The sequence below is a fragment of the Gossypium raimondii genome, chromosome 1, assembly GCF_025698545.1.
Source record: "Gossypium raimondii isolate GPD5lz chromosome 1, ASM2569854v1, whole genome shotgun sequence".
NCBI classification, from domain to species: Eukaryota; Viridiplantae; Streptophyta; class Magnoliopsida; order Malvales; family Malvaceae; genus Gossypium; species Gossypium raimondii.
Window position 1 is genome coordinate 42,468,587 of NC_068565.1, and position 15,577 is coordinate 42,484,163.

A 15,577-nucleotide genomic window follows, 5' to 3' on the forward strand; every position below is an offset into this window, starting at 1 on the left:
TAAGCTTCGTAGCCTTTCCAGGCCAACTTCTCAGCTCTAAGCGAAGAAATCACATTAGAAAGCAACTCCAACTTCTCTCCAACTTCTCTCCAACAACAATAACTTCGAAACCATCTGCGCAACACAAAATCACCATAATTGCCTCACAATCAACCTTCGCTCAATGCTCGGTCAACCAATCCATCCTGAGGATAAGATAAAACCCTTAGAACGGTAATTCTAAAAGATCTATAGGAAACACTTGTCCCTAAACCATTAAAGGACAACGACGGTAAACCCAACCCACCACTACACTATCACCCAGAGGGCTCTTAATCATAACACCTAACCTAGATGTCTCTACAGGAATCCTTAACTTTCTAACTACATCACTCAGAATAAACGATCCCATAGCACAAAAATCAACTAAAGCTAAAAGAGGAAAAGATTGTAGCATGAAAGTACCCACGATGACATCTGTGGCCTCTCTTATCTAAGGCTCTCTAACTGTATAAAATCTGGCTAGACCTCCATTACCACCCTGAGCAGTTTTACGCTAACCAACATCTCTACCACCACCACATCTGTCAAGGCCCTTCCCTCGAGCCGAAACAGGTGCAGCAGCAACAACAATAGCAATAGGTTGGTCCATCAAGCTGAACCACAACTACTCTCCCCGGACAATAACTAACACGATGCTTCATCGATCCGTAAAGAAGATAAATGCCACTCATCCTCCAACACTCACCATGATGACGACGACCACAATGCTCACATAACAGCCATGTAACAACTCCTTGATCACTCGTACCAACCTCATCTTTTGTGACCTGCCTATCCTGACCTCGGCTTACAGCACCACGTCATCCTAACCTCCCAACATTACTTCTCTTGCCCTTTCGACCAGATCCACTAACAGAGTCGAACGTCCTCTTAACAGTACCAACAAAAATAGCTTTAGGCTCCTCCCTCAAAGTCTACTCTAAAGCACGGGCCTTCTCAACTAACTCATCGAAGACCTCAGCAGACTATGCTACCAGATACAACTTAATTTCATGGTTCAGTCTAAACCTGAACCTTTTACAGCTACTCACCTTGTAATCCACCAATTCAGGCGCATACTGGCTCAAACACACAAACTCAGCTTCATATTCGTCCACACACAAAGTACCTTGGACTAAATCCATGCACTCGCGTCTCCTTGCCACCAGATATTGCTCTCCCACAAACTTCATCTGGAAAGACTCCAGGAAAAAGTCTCAAGTCACTCTCTTGGGTGCAGTACCACGCTCAACAGTCATCCACCAATGATGAGCCTTATCTACAAGCAACAACATGGTACATCCGAGCCTATCCTCATCAGAACACCCCATTTGACCAAGGATACGAACAACTCCTTCTAACCAATACTCAACACGAGTAGGATCTCCACCCCTAACTCCTCAGAATTCCTTACCACCTAGAGCTCACAAACGCTCTAATGGTAATCTCTGAGGAATATGAACAACACTGGCACCAGTGATACGCTACAATAACCCGACCATCTCTAACATAAAATGCTCAACTCGACCCATTTGAGCATCATCATGCGGCTGCAGCGGCGTATCATCATCTAGACTACCATGCTCGTGTCTCAAAGGCATAACGTAAACTGTGTACTAAAGAAAAAGGTAGAGAAAATGTACCAGGAGTGAGTAGCAGCAAGTAATCCAAGACTTAACTAAGTATAATTTCCTATAGGGCATTATGTTCCCAAATCTTACCCCATAAAACAGTTTATATCACAAAGAACATGTATAGGCAACACTTACAATTTCAAGTAATATTTACTGATAAGCTAGACTTCAATATTACATAATCCAATATCTCTAATTTTTAACAAATCTAGGCTAACCTAAAATTAAACTTACAGCTCTAATACCACTAAATATGACACCTCAAAACTGACCGAGACGGACTGACCTGAATTCAAAATGTTACATTAACCACCGAAGTGACTCTCCAGCTGACAACCACCCGACGCACACCCCAACCTTATAACACATCATTTATGACTAATTAACTATCATTTATTAATAAGAAAGTAATTTTTGAACCATTTTTTAAACTTTTTCTAAGTATTTAAACCTAAGGGTATTTTGGTCATTTTACCACTTAAGATTAAACTATCCTGATTTTATTTCTAAATAGTTACCGACCTTCTTTTGGTCAAATTATGCAATCCCTAAAAAATTTAGATTAATTCAGGTTCATTTACTATGCCTAATCCAAGTTTAATTATTAGGGACTAAATCGTAACTTTTACAAACTTTTAGTACATTTTAAATTAAAATTTAAGAGTGTTTCTACCAAATATTAACAATTACAAGTCTAATATTAAAATATTACCAAGTTTCCCTACCATTAAAGGCTTCAATTACTCTAATCAAGTTTTAGGACTAAATTATAAATTAAGCAAATTAGAATACTAAATTACAAAAACAAAAAACCCAGAAACCCATACGGCTGTGTCCTGAGCCATTGTGTTATTTAAAAATCCGATTTTACATGTTTTACTTACACATTAAACTTGAAATAACTACAATTAATTACCATAAACATCCACACATCTCCAATTTAATTTATTTACAACAAATATGCAACAATTAATCAAAATTTAACACTCAATTACATGCTTAGCAAACACCAATTAATTCACACAAGCTACATACCTTAGTCGCAAACAATCCACTCCATGGTAAGCTTCAATTAAACATTATTAGTAAAAAAATACATGCTTCATACACCGTGTTATCAACCACTATACGAACACTCATCAACATACCATAAATCAAACATCAATTAGACATAAAATCATGTAATAAAGCAATTATAAAATCACCAAAACTAGAGTCCAAAATTTAATGTCCAATGTCCATTACAAGTAAAATAACACTAGTCCCAAAAACATTACAATGCCCCTATATAGTCTCTAAAGTAAATTTCTTAGGCCACTACCGAGCCTTATTCTTCAATTGCCTTTGCACTCACTTCTCGACTCCTTATGCCCAGAAATTCTCTACATGAAATGTGAGGGTGTGAGCTTAAAAAGCTCAGTGAATGATAGTAGAAGCATCAAGTAATTTGCACCCAAACATGCATAAATCAAAGCAATTAAGCATTAAATTTTTAGTCATAACATGTTAACATTTCACTATAACATCACATGAAATTTTAAGAATTAAGAATCAATTTTTCCAAGGCATGTAAAATCAACTTTTAACACAAACATTCAATTATATTGACACAACCAATCAATTCTATTGGCATAGTGCATCCATGGCACTAAGTAAACGTGTGATCATACATTGGATAAACGGATCTCCGAACTCCCACAAATCAAATACAGTCCTCCGAATTGAGTGGGCCAAAGCCATACACTCCCTTATAGCACCTCAAATAACCCAATGAGTGGAGACTCAAGCTCAACACTCCCTTATCTACTCTAAACAAATCAATCCACCGAGAGCCATATGCTCAAAATATCACAAATAATGGTGAGTACTCACAAATCCTATGGCATGCCAACTATATCCAATGTATCCACCATGCAATATTGCCAATGTAATCATACATACAAGGCATAAAATATGTTGTTTAATCACTTAATTTAGGATGTTAAAATGCAAGTAAAAGCATGTGGCTAAGCAATTTTAACATCAATAAAATTAAGCATAGCAAATATCAATTTCCCAATATTCATACACCAATTAGAACACCTTTATCAAATGTTAAATAAATTAGCAATTCATGTTCCAAATATCAATTTATTCCATACAATTTAATCAAGCTAAAAGCATAATACACAACTTACCAAACCAATTGCCATTTTGCTCTTTTATAAAACAAAACCTATTTTTGCAAAATCCAACCATCCAATATACAATTAAGTCATTAATAACACCAATTAAACCTTTAATTTAACCTATAATCAGGTCAATTTATCAAATTTCCCTTAATATCACTCACCTCCACACTTAGCTCTTTAAGCAAAAATGTGTTCAAACAAGCAGGTTTGAGCTTCAATTCTGATTTGCATGTTCCTCATCTTGATGTGGAGCTTTAACAGAGATAAAGTATGCATTACAAACTAACAATAGCAACAAAAAACTTGAAATTTGATAAAGTATTCAAATCTAAATCATTGCTCTAAACTACCTTCATGATGTTGCACAACTAAGCCGAAATATAGAATTCCTCAACTAAACTCCCTTTTTAGCACATCAACCCACTTCTAATCTTTATTCCTAGTCCAATAACCTGTATTCTAAATATTAATTTCATCATTTAATCTGTGTCAATACAAGCGCGTCAGTCAAAACGGACTTCAGCTTCTCCAAACTCTTCTGCCTCTCATCAGTCCACTCAAAGGCAGAGTTCTTCTAAAGCAACTTTGTCAATGGAGCAGCAATACTAAAAAAACCCTCAACAAAATGACGATAGTAACCAGCTAAGCCCAAGAAACTCCTGCCCTCAGACACAGTCCTCGACGGCTTCCAATCCAAGATCGCCTCAACCTTCTTCGAATCAACCCAAATACCCTCAGTTGAAACGAGATGACCAAGAAAAATCACCTCACGAAACCAAAACTCACACTTGCTCAACTTATCATACAACTACTTCTCCCGCAAAACTTGAAGAACCCTCTCAAATGCTCGTCGTGCTCATCCTCCGATCGAGAATGCACCAATATATCATCTATGAAAAGTACAACGAATCAATCCAGATAGGAATGGAATACACGGTTCATCATGTCCATAAATGCAGCAGGTGAATTTGTCAAACCAAATGGCATGACAAGAAACTCGAAATGCCCGTAATGAGTCCTAAAAAAGCATTCATAACATCTGCATCCTTTAATTTCAACTGATAGTACCCAGACCTCAAATCAATCTTCAAAAAAATCGAAGCTCCCCTAAATTGGTCAAATAGAGCATCGATCATCAGAAGTAGATACTTATTATTAATGTCTAATTTATTCAGCTGGCGATAATCAATGCACAGCCTCAAAGTCTCAACCTTCTTCTTCACAAACAGAACTGGCGCTCCCCACGGCGACATACTCAGTCGAATGAAACCCCGATTTAATAACTCTTGTAACTTTGAAGCTTCAACTCTTTCATTTCCTTAGGTGTCATGTGATAAGGCACAATTGGCACCGGAGCTTTATCAGGATAGAGCTCAATACCAAACTCAACTTCTCTATCTGACAGTAAACCAGGCAACTCATTAGGAAACACATCTGTAAAATCACAGACAGCTTGAATCTCATATAACCTCAACTCCTTACTATCGGCATTCAGGAAATAGGCTAGATAAGCTTCGCAACCTTTCAGGACCAACTTCTTGGCTCTAAACAAAAAAATCACATTAGAAAGTAACTCGAACTTCTCTCCAACAACAACTTCGGAACCATATGTGCAATATAAAGTCACCATCTTTGCCTCACAATCAACCTTCGTCCGATGCTTCGTCAACCAATCCATCCCAAGGATAACATTGAACCCCTCAAAATGAAAATTCTAAAAGATCTACAGGAAACACCTGTCCCTGAACCATTAGAGGACAACGATAATAAACTCGATCCACCACTACACTTTCACCGAGAGGGCTCTTAACCATAACACCACACCTAGATACCTCTACAAGAATCCCTGACTCTCTAACTACATCACAAAGAAAAAGTGAACTTATAGAACCCAAATCAACTAAAGTTAAAAGAGGAAAAGACTGCAGCGTAAAAGTACCCGCGATGACATTTGTGCCTCTCTAGTCCAGGGCTCTCTAACTGCGTAAACTCTGACTGGACCTCCATTACCACCCCGAACAGCTCCATGCTGACCAACACCTCTACCACTATCACCTTTTCCATGACCCCTCTCTCGAGTCAGAGCAGGTGTAGCAGTAACAACAACAGCAGTAGGTCGGTCTTGAACCACAACTACTCTCCTCAGATAATCACTAACATGATGCTCCATCGATTCGTAAACACGACAAGCACTAGTCATCCTCCAACACTCACCAAGATGACGACAACCACAATTCTCACGTAACAGTCATGTAACAACTCCCTAATAACCCGTACCAGCCTCAGCTCTTGCGGCCTGCCTATCCTGACCTCGACCTATAGCACCACGTCGTCTTGACCTCCCAAAACTACCTATCTTGCACTTTCAACCAAATCCACTAATAGACTCAGATGTCCTATTAACAACACTCAGGCAAATCCATGTGTGATTAGCTTGCTTCAGTAATCATAACCAACTGTTACTTCAGGTTTTCTTGTTTAATCAACTAGTCGATATCCCAGTAGGATCTTTCGATCTTCTACTAAAATAATAAGTCAGTAAGAACTGTTTATCTCTTGACCTCATAGTCCAAACCGGTTCAGGGCTAAGGTGTTCACAGATAGACCATACCAAATTTGGGTTAATTCCCACCTTAATGACTTCTTAAGGTTGTCAGGCCTAGGGTTTAGGTTCTTTTTTTCCTGAACAGTTGTTTCGCTAAGAGAACCCTACAAAATAATTAATTAATCATACCTCCACTTGCTAATCCCTTATAGGAGGATTAGTTCCTCATGGATCTCATAAAAAATATAAACTTGATAGAAAGAGTAGACATGAATAATAATTCAAGAGTATAAAGTTTAGAAGAAGCCTAATTTGTATTGAATATAATGTAGAATCCTTATAAAGTTTGATCAAATGCATAAATTTGATTTCTTCCACAAAAACAAATAACAAAAGCTAAAACAAACTTAAAGCCTAAGAAAAGAAAAAGACTAAAGAATAAAGACTAAATCTAACAAGAAATTTATACAATATGAAAGTTGTCCCCTAATATGTGTTAAATGAGTCTGTTTATAGACTTTAGAATGGTTGTCATCCTTAACCCTAGGTCAGTTGCCGTCCTTATGCTTAATGTTTGATTGTGCAGACCAAAATGCCCCTGGCTCGTAATTATTTCTAGTACAGAGGTGATGTCGTGAGACATTAGGTCCTATGTCGTGACATCGAGGGCAATATGCTGCATCTTCAAGGTGCCTTCAGGGGTGTGTCATGACATCCTCAGGCTGTGTCGCGACACCGAAGGTAGTCTTAAAATTCCTCTATTTTACTCCCTATGTTGTGACATCTAGTGCTTCGTGTTGCAACACAACGACCAATATTCAGTTAGCATGCCTTTTAATGGTCTCTTGCACGCTTACAAAGTATATTAGCTCACCCTTAGGCCACATTCGACCCCTAAGGTCAATAAAAGACTTAAATTACACACTTTATTGAATTTAACTAAAATTGTGAAAATGTAATTAAAACTTAACCAAAATGCTTGTGTTCAAGCTCCTAAAGTGCGAAAACTAGTTTAATCTACTACACCAAATTACGATAGATCACTCTTATACAAAATTCCTCAAAATGAACAAATGTTTTACACTTTAAAAATATTCTCTTACTCTCTATTGAACACTTCCAATCTATGCAATATTTATGGAACGATTGAGTTATATTCCTAATTCAAAATAACGACATTCTTCAATTTCAAAATAGCCACATCATATTATCCTTGTCAAATAAGTCTTAAAAAATGGAGAGGACTTTTCTTTAGTCCAATCCCTTTAAATGTGCAATCCCTTTAATTAAATTTCTGAAGGAATATTCACAACATCCTAATACTCGATTTAGTTACAACATATTTCATTATTGATGTAGATAAATAAAAATGTTTACAAGCAAAGATCAAAACTATTAAAACATAAAGTTGTGGTTCGTAATGTGGTAGCAATGAAAAACATAACTAGTTCTACAACCTGATTACTAACAGTATTGTTTTGGAAATTTGACCTATTTACTTAAAGAAACTTGATAACGTTGATGGTCTTCAAAAAGCTTTTACTTAACTTTAACTTCTTCAAAATCATTACCTCTTTAAAAAATTAAGTAAATTACAAAATACTCTTAAAAACTTTCTTTGTTTATCAATTTTTTAAAATATAATCTCGAGATTTATCACTCAAAATCCTTTGAAATACATAAGAAAATAATCAAGTAAAATCATATCATAAATAAAGTAAGATGTACAACATCTCAATAGAAAGTGAATGGTAACTAAGATTTCATATGAGATGCGCAATTGACACCATAAATTTTATTATCATTCTTCAAATGCTAAAAGATAGTAGATAAAAATGCAAAAAAAATGTTTTTATTTTATTTTATTCTACTTGAGGTCCTATCTAATGTAATGTCTGTCCAATCGGTCACATTTACATCTCTATTTTTTGAGCCATTTGTTCCAATCTCAAGATAAAGCATCTCTCCAATTGGACTTGATAGACAAAATATTAATCTTTCAATTGATTTGCTCATTTCTAATTAGACTAATGATATGTTTAGGTTCATCTACTAATACAAGTTGTCTTTCTGTATTACGATCTGACCACGTGAAACCGCTTAGTATTAGTTAAATACTAGATAACCAGTGAGCCCATATTTGCTCATTTCCAATTAGACTAATGATATGTTTAGGTTCATCTACTAATACAAGTTGTCTTTCTGTATTATGATTTGACCACGTGAAACCGCTTAGTATTAGTTAAATACTAGATAACCAGTGAGCCCATATTTGTTTTCATTTTGCTTTGGATGCAAAAACCATTGGGGATAATATACAAATGCATTAATGTAATTTATGAATATTTTTATTAAATTAATTTGTTCGAAAAATACAAGTGCACAAAATGAGTATATTACACTTAGGGCACCAAATCCAACACAATCCATTATCCACTTATGATTAAGATATTTCACACTATAAACGTCACAAGTGAATAAATTCATAAACGAATCTATTCTACTTGGGTCTTATTTGATGTATTGTTAATCTAGTCAGAACCATCTATGTATCTATCTTTTGGGAGTCATATTCTCCTATACCCAAGACAAGACATCTCCCCAATTGGATTTGGTAGAAGACAAATTGGTCTTTTAATCAATTTTCTCAATTCCAACTAAACTAAAGACGTGTTTAGATTATCTATTAATAGAAGTTGTCTTTCCGTATCACGATCCTACCATGTAATACCGTTTAATATTAGTTAAACGTTAGATAATCATTGAGCCAATAATTGTTTTCTTTTTACTTTGCGTGCAAAAACCATTGAGAACAATATATGAAAATATTAATGATACTGGTGGATATTTTATTAAACTAATTTATTTGTAAAATTATAACTACATATAAACAAAATCACTACACTCAAGATATTAGATCCAACATCTTCTTCATCCAATCCCTTTGATTTGATTTGTTGAAGGAATCTTCACAATATCCTGATGTTGGAAGTAGTTACAACATATTTTGTTGTTGATGTACATAAATAAAAATAACTACAAGCAAAGGTGAAAAACTAATACAATATCAAGTTGTGGTTCGTAATGCGGTCACAATGAAAAGTACAATTGGTTCCACAAGCTGAGGGTTTTTTACACAAATAATACAAAAAAATTTAAAAATATACCAAAATAATACAATCATTTTATTATGTACCAAAATGGTACAAACAGGAAAAAAACACAGTCGAGGGCACACACAAGTGGCACCAAAGGTGCCATCGCCACAAAGCGACATCCCACTTTATAATGGTCCCCAATTCACTTCAAATTGCATTTAAAGAGAAGAAAGAAAAGGAAAGGAGAAGAAGAAGAAGAAGAAGAAGAAGAAGAAGAAGAAGAAGAAGAAGAAGAAGGGGAAGGAGGCGTAGAAGGAAGAAAAAGGAAAAAGAAGAAGAAGAAGAGGGATGGAAGGAAAAAGAAAGGAAAAAATAAAGGGTAAACATAGCACAGGTGCCGCCTATGGCAGTGGCACCTTTGGTGCCGCCTGTGACAGACTCTTGACCAGGTTTTTTACTATTTGTATTATTTTGGTACATAATAAAATGGTTGTATTATTTTGATATTTTTTTAAATTTTTTGTATTATTTATGTAAAAAAACCCACAACCTAGCTACTACCAATATTGTTTTGGAAATTTGACCTTTCTACTTCAAGAAACTTATAACATTGAAGGTTTGACTTTTAACTTCTTTAAAATTAATCTCTTTAAATAAAATAAATAAATTACAAAAGACTTTTAAAATTTCATTTATCCCATCATTTTAAAAATATATATAATTTCGAAATTTATTACTCAAAATCTTTTAAAATACATAAATAAATAATCAAACAAAAGTAAGATGTACAAAACGAATGGTTTACATGAGATGCGCATTTTACACCATAAATTTTATGGTCATTCTTCGAATGTTAAAAGATGGTGATAAAAAGCGAAAATTTACATTTTTGTGTTCTATTTGATCATAGAAATTACATTAAAATGGTATAAAAATGGTCTTATTGATATTTTGAAGTTTGATTTAAAAGCAAAAAACAAACATGTACTAGTAAAGTTTGAAAAAGACAGCGACCCCATCGAAATGTCCCATCCGCTCAGTGTGACTTTCTTTACTCCCCAATTTACCCTTTGACCAGTCTTTTTCTCTTTCCCAGATTAATGAATTAATTAAATCAGCAATCATGCCAGCTTAATTTCTCCGTGCAGTCCGCGAATAGATAGATAAATACATAAATACGATAGGGTAGGATTGTCCTTTAGATCAGATTTTTGTTTTTACTGTGGGGTCCCATCAAAGTAACCCTTCTTTCTCTCTCTCATGTCTCCGGACTCTTTCGTAATTTCACATCCCCCCCCCAAAAAGACCGATTTAGGTTTCCCATCGTATAATCTGACGCTTCATATTCATCCACCTTATCCTTAACCCCTAGCCGTCCGATCCCTTCCTCTAAAACCCCGCCGTCGTTTTGGTTCTAATTAACTTTAGAAACTGAAGTAGTTATTATTAATTATAATTCCCAAAGGCTGATGTGGCAGTCACACCTTCTGCATTCCTCTGATCTTCAATATAAAGTCCCGACCTCACTGAGACTTCGCTTTTGCGCCTCCCTTTTTCATTTCTGTGGTTTCTGAGTGTTGTTTTGGGATTTTGAATATGGGTGAGAATAGGATGACCGGCAAGGTGAAGTGGTTCGATGACCAAAAGGGTTATGGCTTCATATCCCCTGACGACGGCGGCGACGATTTGTTTGTTCACCAATCTTCCATCCGTTCCGAGGGTTTCCGTAGCCTTGCTGATGGTGAAGAGGTCGAGTACGTTGTCGAGTCTTCTGAAGGTCGCCCCAAGGCTGTTGAGGTCACGGGCCCCAACGGCAACCCTGTTCGTGGATCATCTAGATCCGGACGCGGCGGCGGCGGTGGTAGCGGTTATGGCGGTGGATCCGGTGGTTATGGTGGAGGAGGAAGGAGAAGCGGTTATGGTGGAGGAGGCGGTGGTGGTGGTGGTGGAGGCGCCGGATGTTATAAGTGTGGTGAGATGGGCCATTTAGCACGGGAATGTGGGCAGGGTGGCGGTGGCGGTGGCGGTGGAGGCAGATATGGCGGTGGCGGAGGCGGCGGTGCTTGTTACAACTGTGGAGGCTCTGGGCATTTCGCTAGGGATTGCCCCAACAGTGGTCGCTAATTTTGAGGAGGGACTTAAATGTGTCATTCACATCTCCTACGATCCATCCTTTTTTCCTCTTCCGCTACTGTTTCTGTCGGTTTCGTTATTATCGTATGGTTTGCTTTTTATGTTTTCCTTTTCCAGTTTATGCAGGACGGTTTCTCTTAGTCAGTTTGCTGTTTTGTCTTTTTGGATTTTGAAGTTGGCAAATGGTTGTAATGGGTGCTTTCGTAGTAGTCTTACAGTGAGGGTGGACATTAGTGTCGATGGGAAAACAACAATGAAGAAGAAAATGATGTTAAAACTCACCGTCATCAAGTGTTTATATCGATATCATATAAATACAAACTGATGGATGATGGTTTGGTTTCAATCCTTTTTCTTTTAATTTCAGTACGCTTTCATGAATTTCTTTATTTAATGCCTCAATTGTTAGATGTGATTTGTTTTGGTTCCATTCTGGTTGTAATGTGCCTTGAACCTGAAATTTGTGTTAATATGATTGAACCATAATTTACAACATTTTGACATTTTTAGCATGGTGCCCTTTGTTTCAAGGTTTCTTTTGTTTGTTTATATTCTTAGATGGGTAGGGACTCCCTACTGTTTTTGCTTTATACTATTTGATGAAAAGGATTGGGATTTGGGACTCATTGGTGAATAATGCAACATAAACTCCCCCGATTATGTGCTGCTGCCTTGCTTTGTTTAATTACAAGTGGTCCATTTTTCCATCTCTCTCTGCATTAACCCTTTTTTTGGTTTAATCATGATGGGTAATCTGTTCTCTAGTAACAATGGGAGACACTTGGATAGGACTGCAAGAATGGTAGTTTACCTCTTTGTTGCTATGAAGTTTAGAAACATGCATTATTCGGTCTGCCGATCAACTCTAAGATGGGCCGGTTTTGTCGGTTCTCCACTTAAAAGTCGGTCGATATTGGTTCCATAAAAAGAGGAAGTCAGTTTGCCGAACCGACCTATTTCTCACCCTAGTCTTCTTCATGATCTTTTTAATTTTTCAGAGAAGTAATTTTTGCCTTTTTAATTTAATTTTTCATTTTCTTTTGCTTTTACAAAATTGTGTTGATTTTCAAAATTAAAAATTATTATAATTTATAAAATATATATTTAAAATTTTAAAAAAATAAATTAAATATTTGTGTTATTTACGTCGTAATATATATATATATATATTTTACATCAGTAAAGTTAAATTTTCTTTGAGATGATTTGAAGGCTAAAATAATTTTTTGCATAGTTGAAATAGAAAGAAATCAGTAAAAGTTTCCTCCCTTTCAATGAAATTTAGAGCTAGTTCAACATTGTTTTCATGATGTTATAAAGTAATAAATAAGTATTTAAATAATGTTTAAATTAATTAATATTATGATATTTTAATAAGAATATAGAAAATATTTTATTATAATTTGTTGTTAATATTTTATATATAAAAATTAAGTTTTAAATGATTAATTAGAGAATGGAAAGTATGATGTGTTGGAAGGGTACAAACAGAATTAAGCTGTCAAAATAATTTTTAGAAGAAAAATTAAAAGTTTTAACTTTTCCGTTTGGAAAAAATGTTTTGAAAAATCAGTTTCTTTTTCAAAAATTACTTATTTAAAATTTTACTTTAAAAAGTATTTTTCTATGTAAAAAAAATTTCTAAAAGATGGTACTAAATACAACTTTAATTTTTTAGATTTTAATCTACAAAGGTCGAGAATTGCTCAAATTTAAGCATCACATTTGTACAAGTCCAATAATGTCCGAGCCCAAGCAAATAAACAAACCCAATAAACTAAACCTAAGCCCAAACCAAACTTAGCCCAAAAAAAACAAAAAAAATAGAAACCCTAAGCAGAAAAATCACCAGTTGCCGCCCTCAACAGCAGCCACGTTCGTCGCCGCCTCTTGCGCGCCTTCCCCGCGCCGTTCGCTCCACGCCACACCTGCAGTAACGAACAGAAACAAAACAGAATAGCAAAAAACGAGCAATAGTATAGATTTTGTTTGGATTTTATTTGATTTTATTTATTTTTCTTTTCCATTTTCAGCTATAAAAAGGGCCGTTATCAAATCTGTAAAGGGAGAGAAGGCAGTGTAAAGAAAAGATAGAGAGAAAATATACTGAAAAAGTTTTTTCGAAGGTGAATTGCTTTTAGTTTTTCTGTTCTTTTTTTTTCATTTATTTTTCATTTAAAATAAAAAAGGAGAAAGAAAAGAAAACTTACCTGAGTCGGGATCGGGATCGGCGCCGGATTTCGGACCGATTGAATCGCTTGAACGGCGGCGCAAAAGGGGGCTAGGGTCGAAACCCTAGCAGAGGAAAAGGGGCGGCCCTCCTTTGTTTTTTTAAGGGACCCTGCAAATGTTTTTTAGGTTTTTTTTTTCTTTTAAATAACACTTGCAAAACGACGCCGTATGGGGGGCCATGACCCGCGCGGTGACCCGACCCGGTCCCAGGATCCGCTCACTTTTTTTTAATGGGCCAATTGCTCATTTGGTCCTCTGTTTTACGAGGAGTGTTTAAATCGGTCTTTTATTTCTTTTAAATCTCGCCATATATTTTATTTCTGCTTCAATTCGGTCCACATTACTGTATAGTGCTTGAGAGGTTTGGGTAAATTTCCCTTTGGATCCCCCTCCTGTTGCGCGCGTTTTGATTTGGTCCTTCCTGGTGTTTTCTATCTTTAAAATCGGCCTTTTAACTTCATTTAGTTTTTAGTTTAATCATTAACCTTCCATTCTAAGGTTTTTTTTAAGTTTATTATTATTATTATTATTATTATACAGTATTATTATTATACTTTTACATATATACACGCATATGTTTGTATTTTATATATGTATATATTTTAAATGTTTTTAAAATACGTGTACATATTTTATATATTTTATTATTATATTATCTTCTTAGTTTTTATATATAGTTTATATATATATATATATATATATATAAATTTACATTTTATAATACATATACATTTTTCCATTTTATAATTCATACATATTTTCACATACATGTATATATTTTCGTAGTTTATTTATATATTATATATATTGTTTTGTTTTTCTTTGTAAATATATACATATGCGTGTTTTTATATTTTTATTTTGTTTTCAACACATGTATTTGTATTTGTTTTATTTGATATATTCCATTCTCTCTTTTTACATGTATGCTGGTATGTGTGTTTGATATATGTGTACATATGTTTGCAACTTTCTTGATATATTGTATTTGTATATATATATTTGCGAATATTTATTCGTATATGCTGTAAATTAAAGGATCTGTATCATATTGTATAATAACTTTAACATACCCTTTTGAAAATATATTTTGGTTTTAACCATTCATCAAGGTTATTTTCTTGATTTAAAGGTTTTTTTTGAATAAAAGCATTATTTGAGGTTTGGGATTTTCGAGGGAAATTGAGCCCTAACGTATTGGGTTCGGATTTTCTTTGTTAATCTTAAATAACCGAGGATATTCTTTATTCAAAATGCATGAGTGTAAAAATCATTTTTGGGAACTTAACTTGTCGTGCCCTAACGTATTGGGTGTGGCATGTTACTTTCTCGAAATGAAGATTTTTCGTATAAAATAAAAAGTGATATTCAAAGTTCGGGGATTATGAGGAATTGTACCCTAACGTATTGGGACTCGATTTCTTTACATGACTTGAACAACTTGTTATTCTTTTGCAAATTTCATCATTCAAGTTGATTTTAAAATCTTTTTAACCTTTGACACTAAGACATTAAATGATCAATTTGGTACCGATTTTGGGCGTTACGAGGGTGCTAACCCTTCCTCGAGCGTAACTGACTTCCGAATTTGTTTTCTCAAAATTCGTAGACCAACATAATTTTTAAGGTGAGCCGATCACACCTTAATAAAGGATCGGTGGCGACTCCAGTTTTATTTTTAAAGCCGACAACTAAAATTTTTGTTTTCAAAAAAACGGTTTCGACAACATTCTTTTTATTTCA

At 35.1% G+C, this 15,577-nt stretch overlaps 1 protein-coding gene across 1 annotated transcript; it reads left to right on the forward strand.

Moving 5' to 3' along the window:
• The first annotated feature begins 10,925 nt into the window (after nucleotides 1-10,925).
• On the forward strand, nucleotides 10,926-11,948 carry LOC105785889 (glycine-rich protein 2). Its single transcript, XM_012612078.2, has one exon. The coding sequence runs from the start codon at nucleotides 11,066-11,068 to the stop codon at nucleotides 11,591-11,593; it is 528 nt and encodes a 175-aa protein (XP_012467532.1). The 5' UTR covers nucleotides 10,926-11,065; the 3' UTR covers nucleotides 11,594-11,948.
• Nucleotides 11,949-15,577: the final 3,629 nt, after the last annotated feature.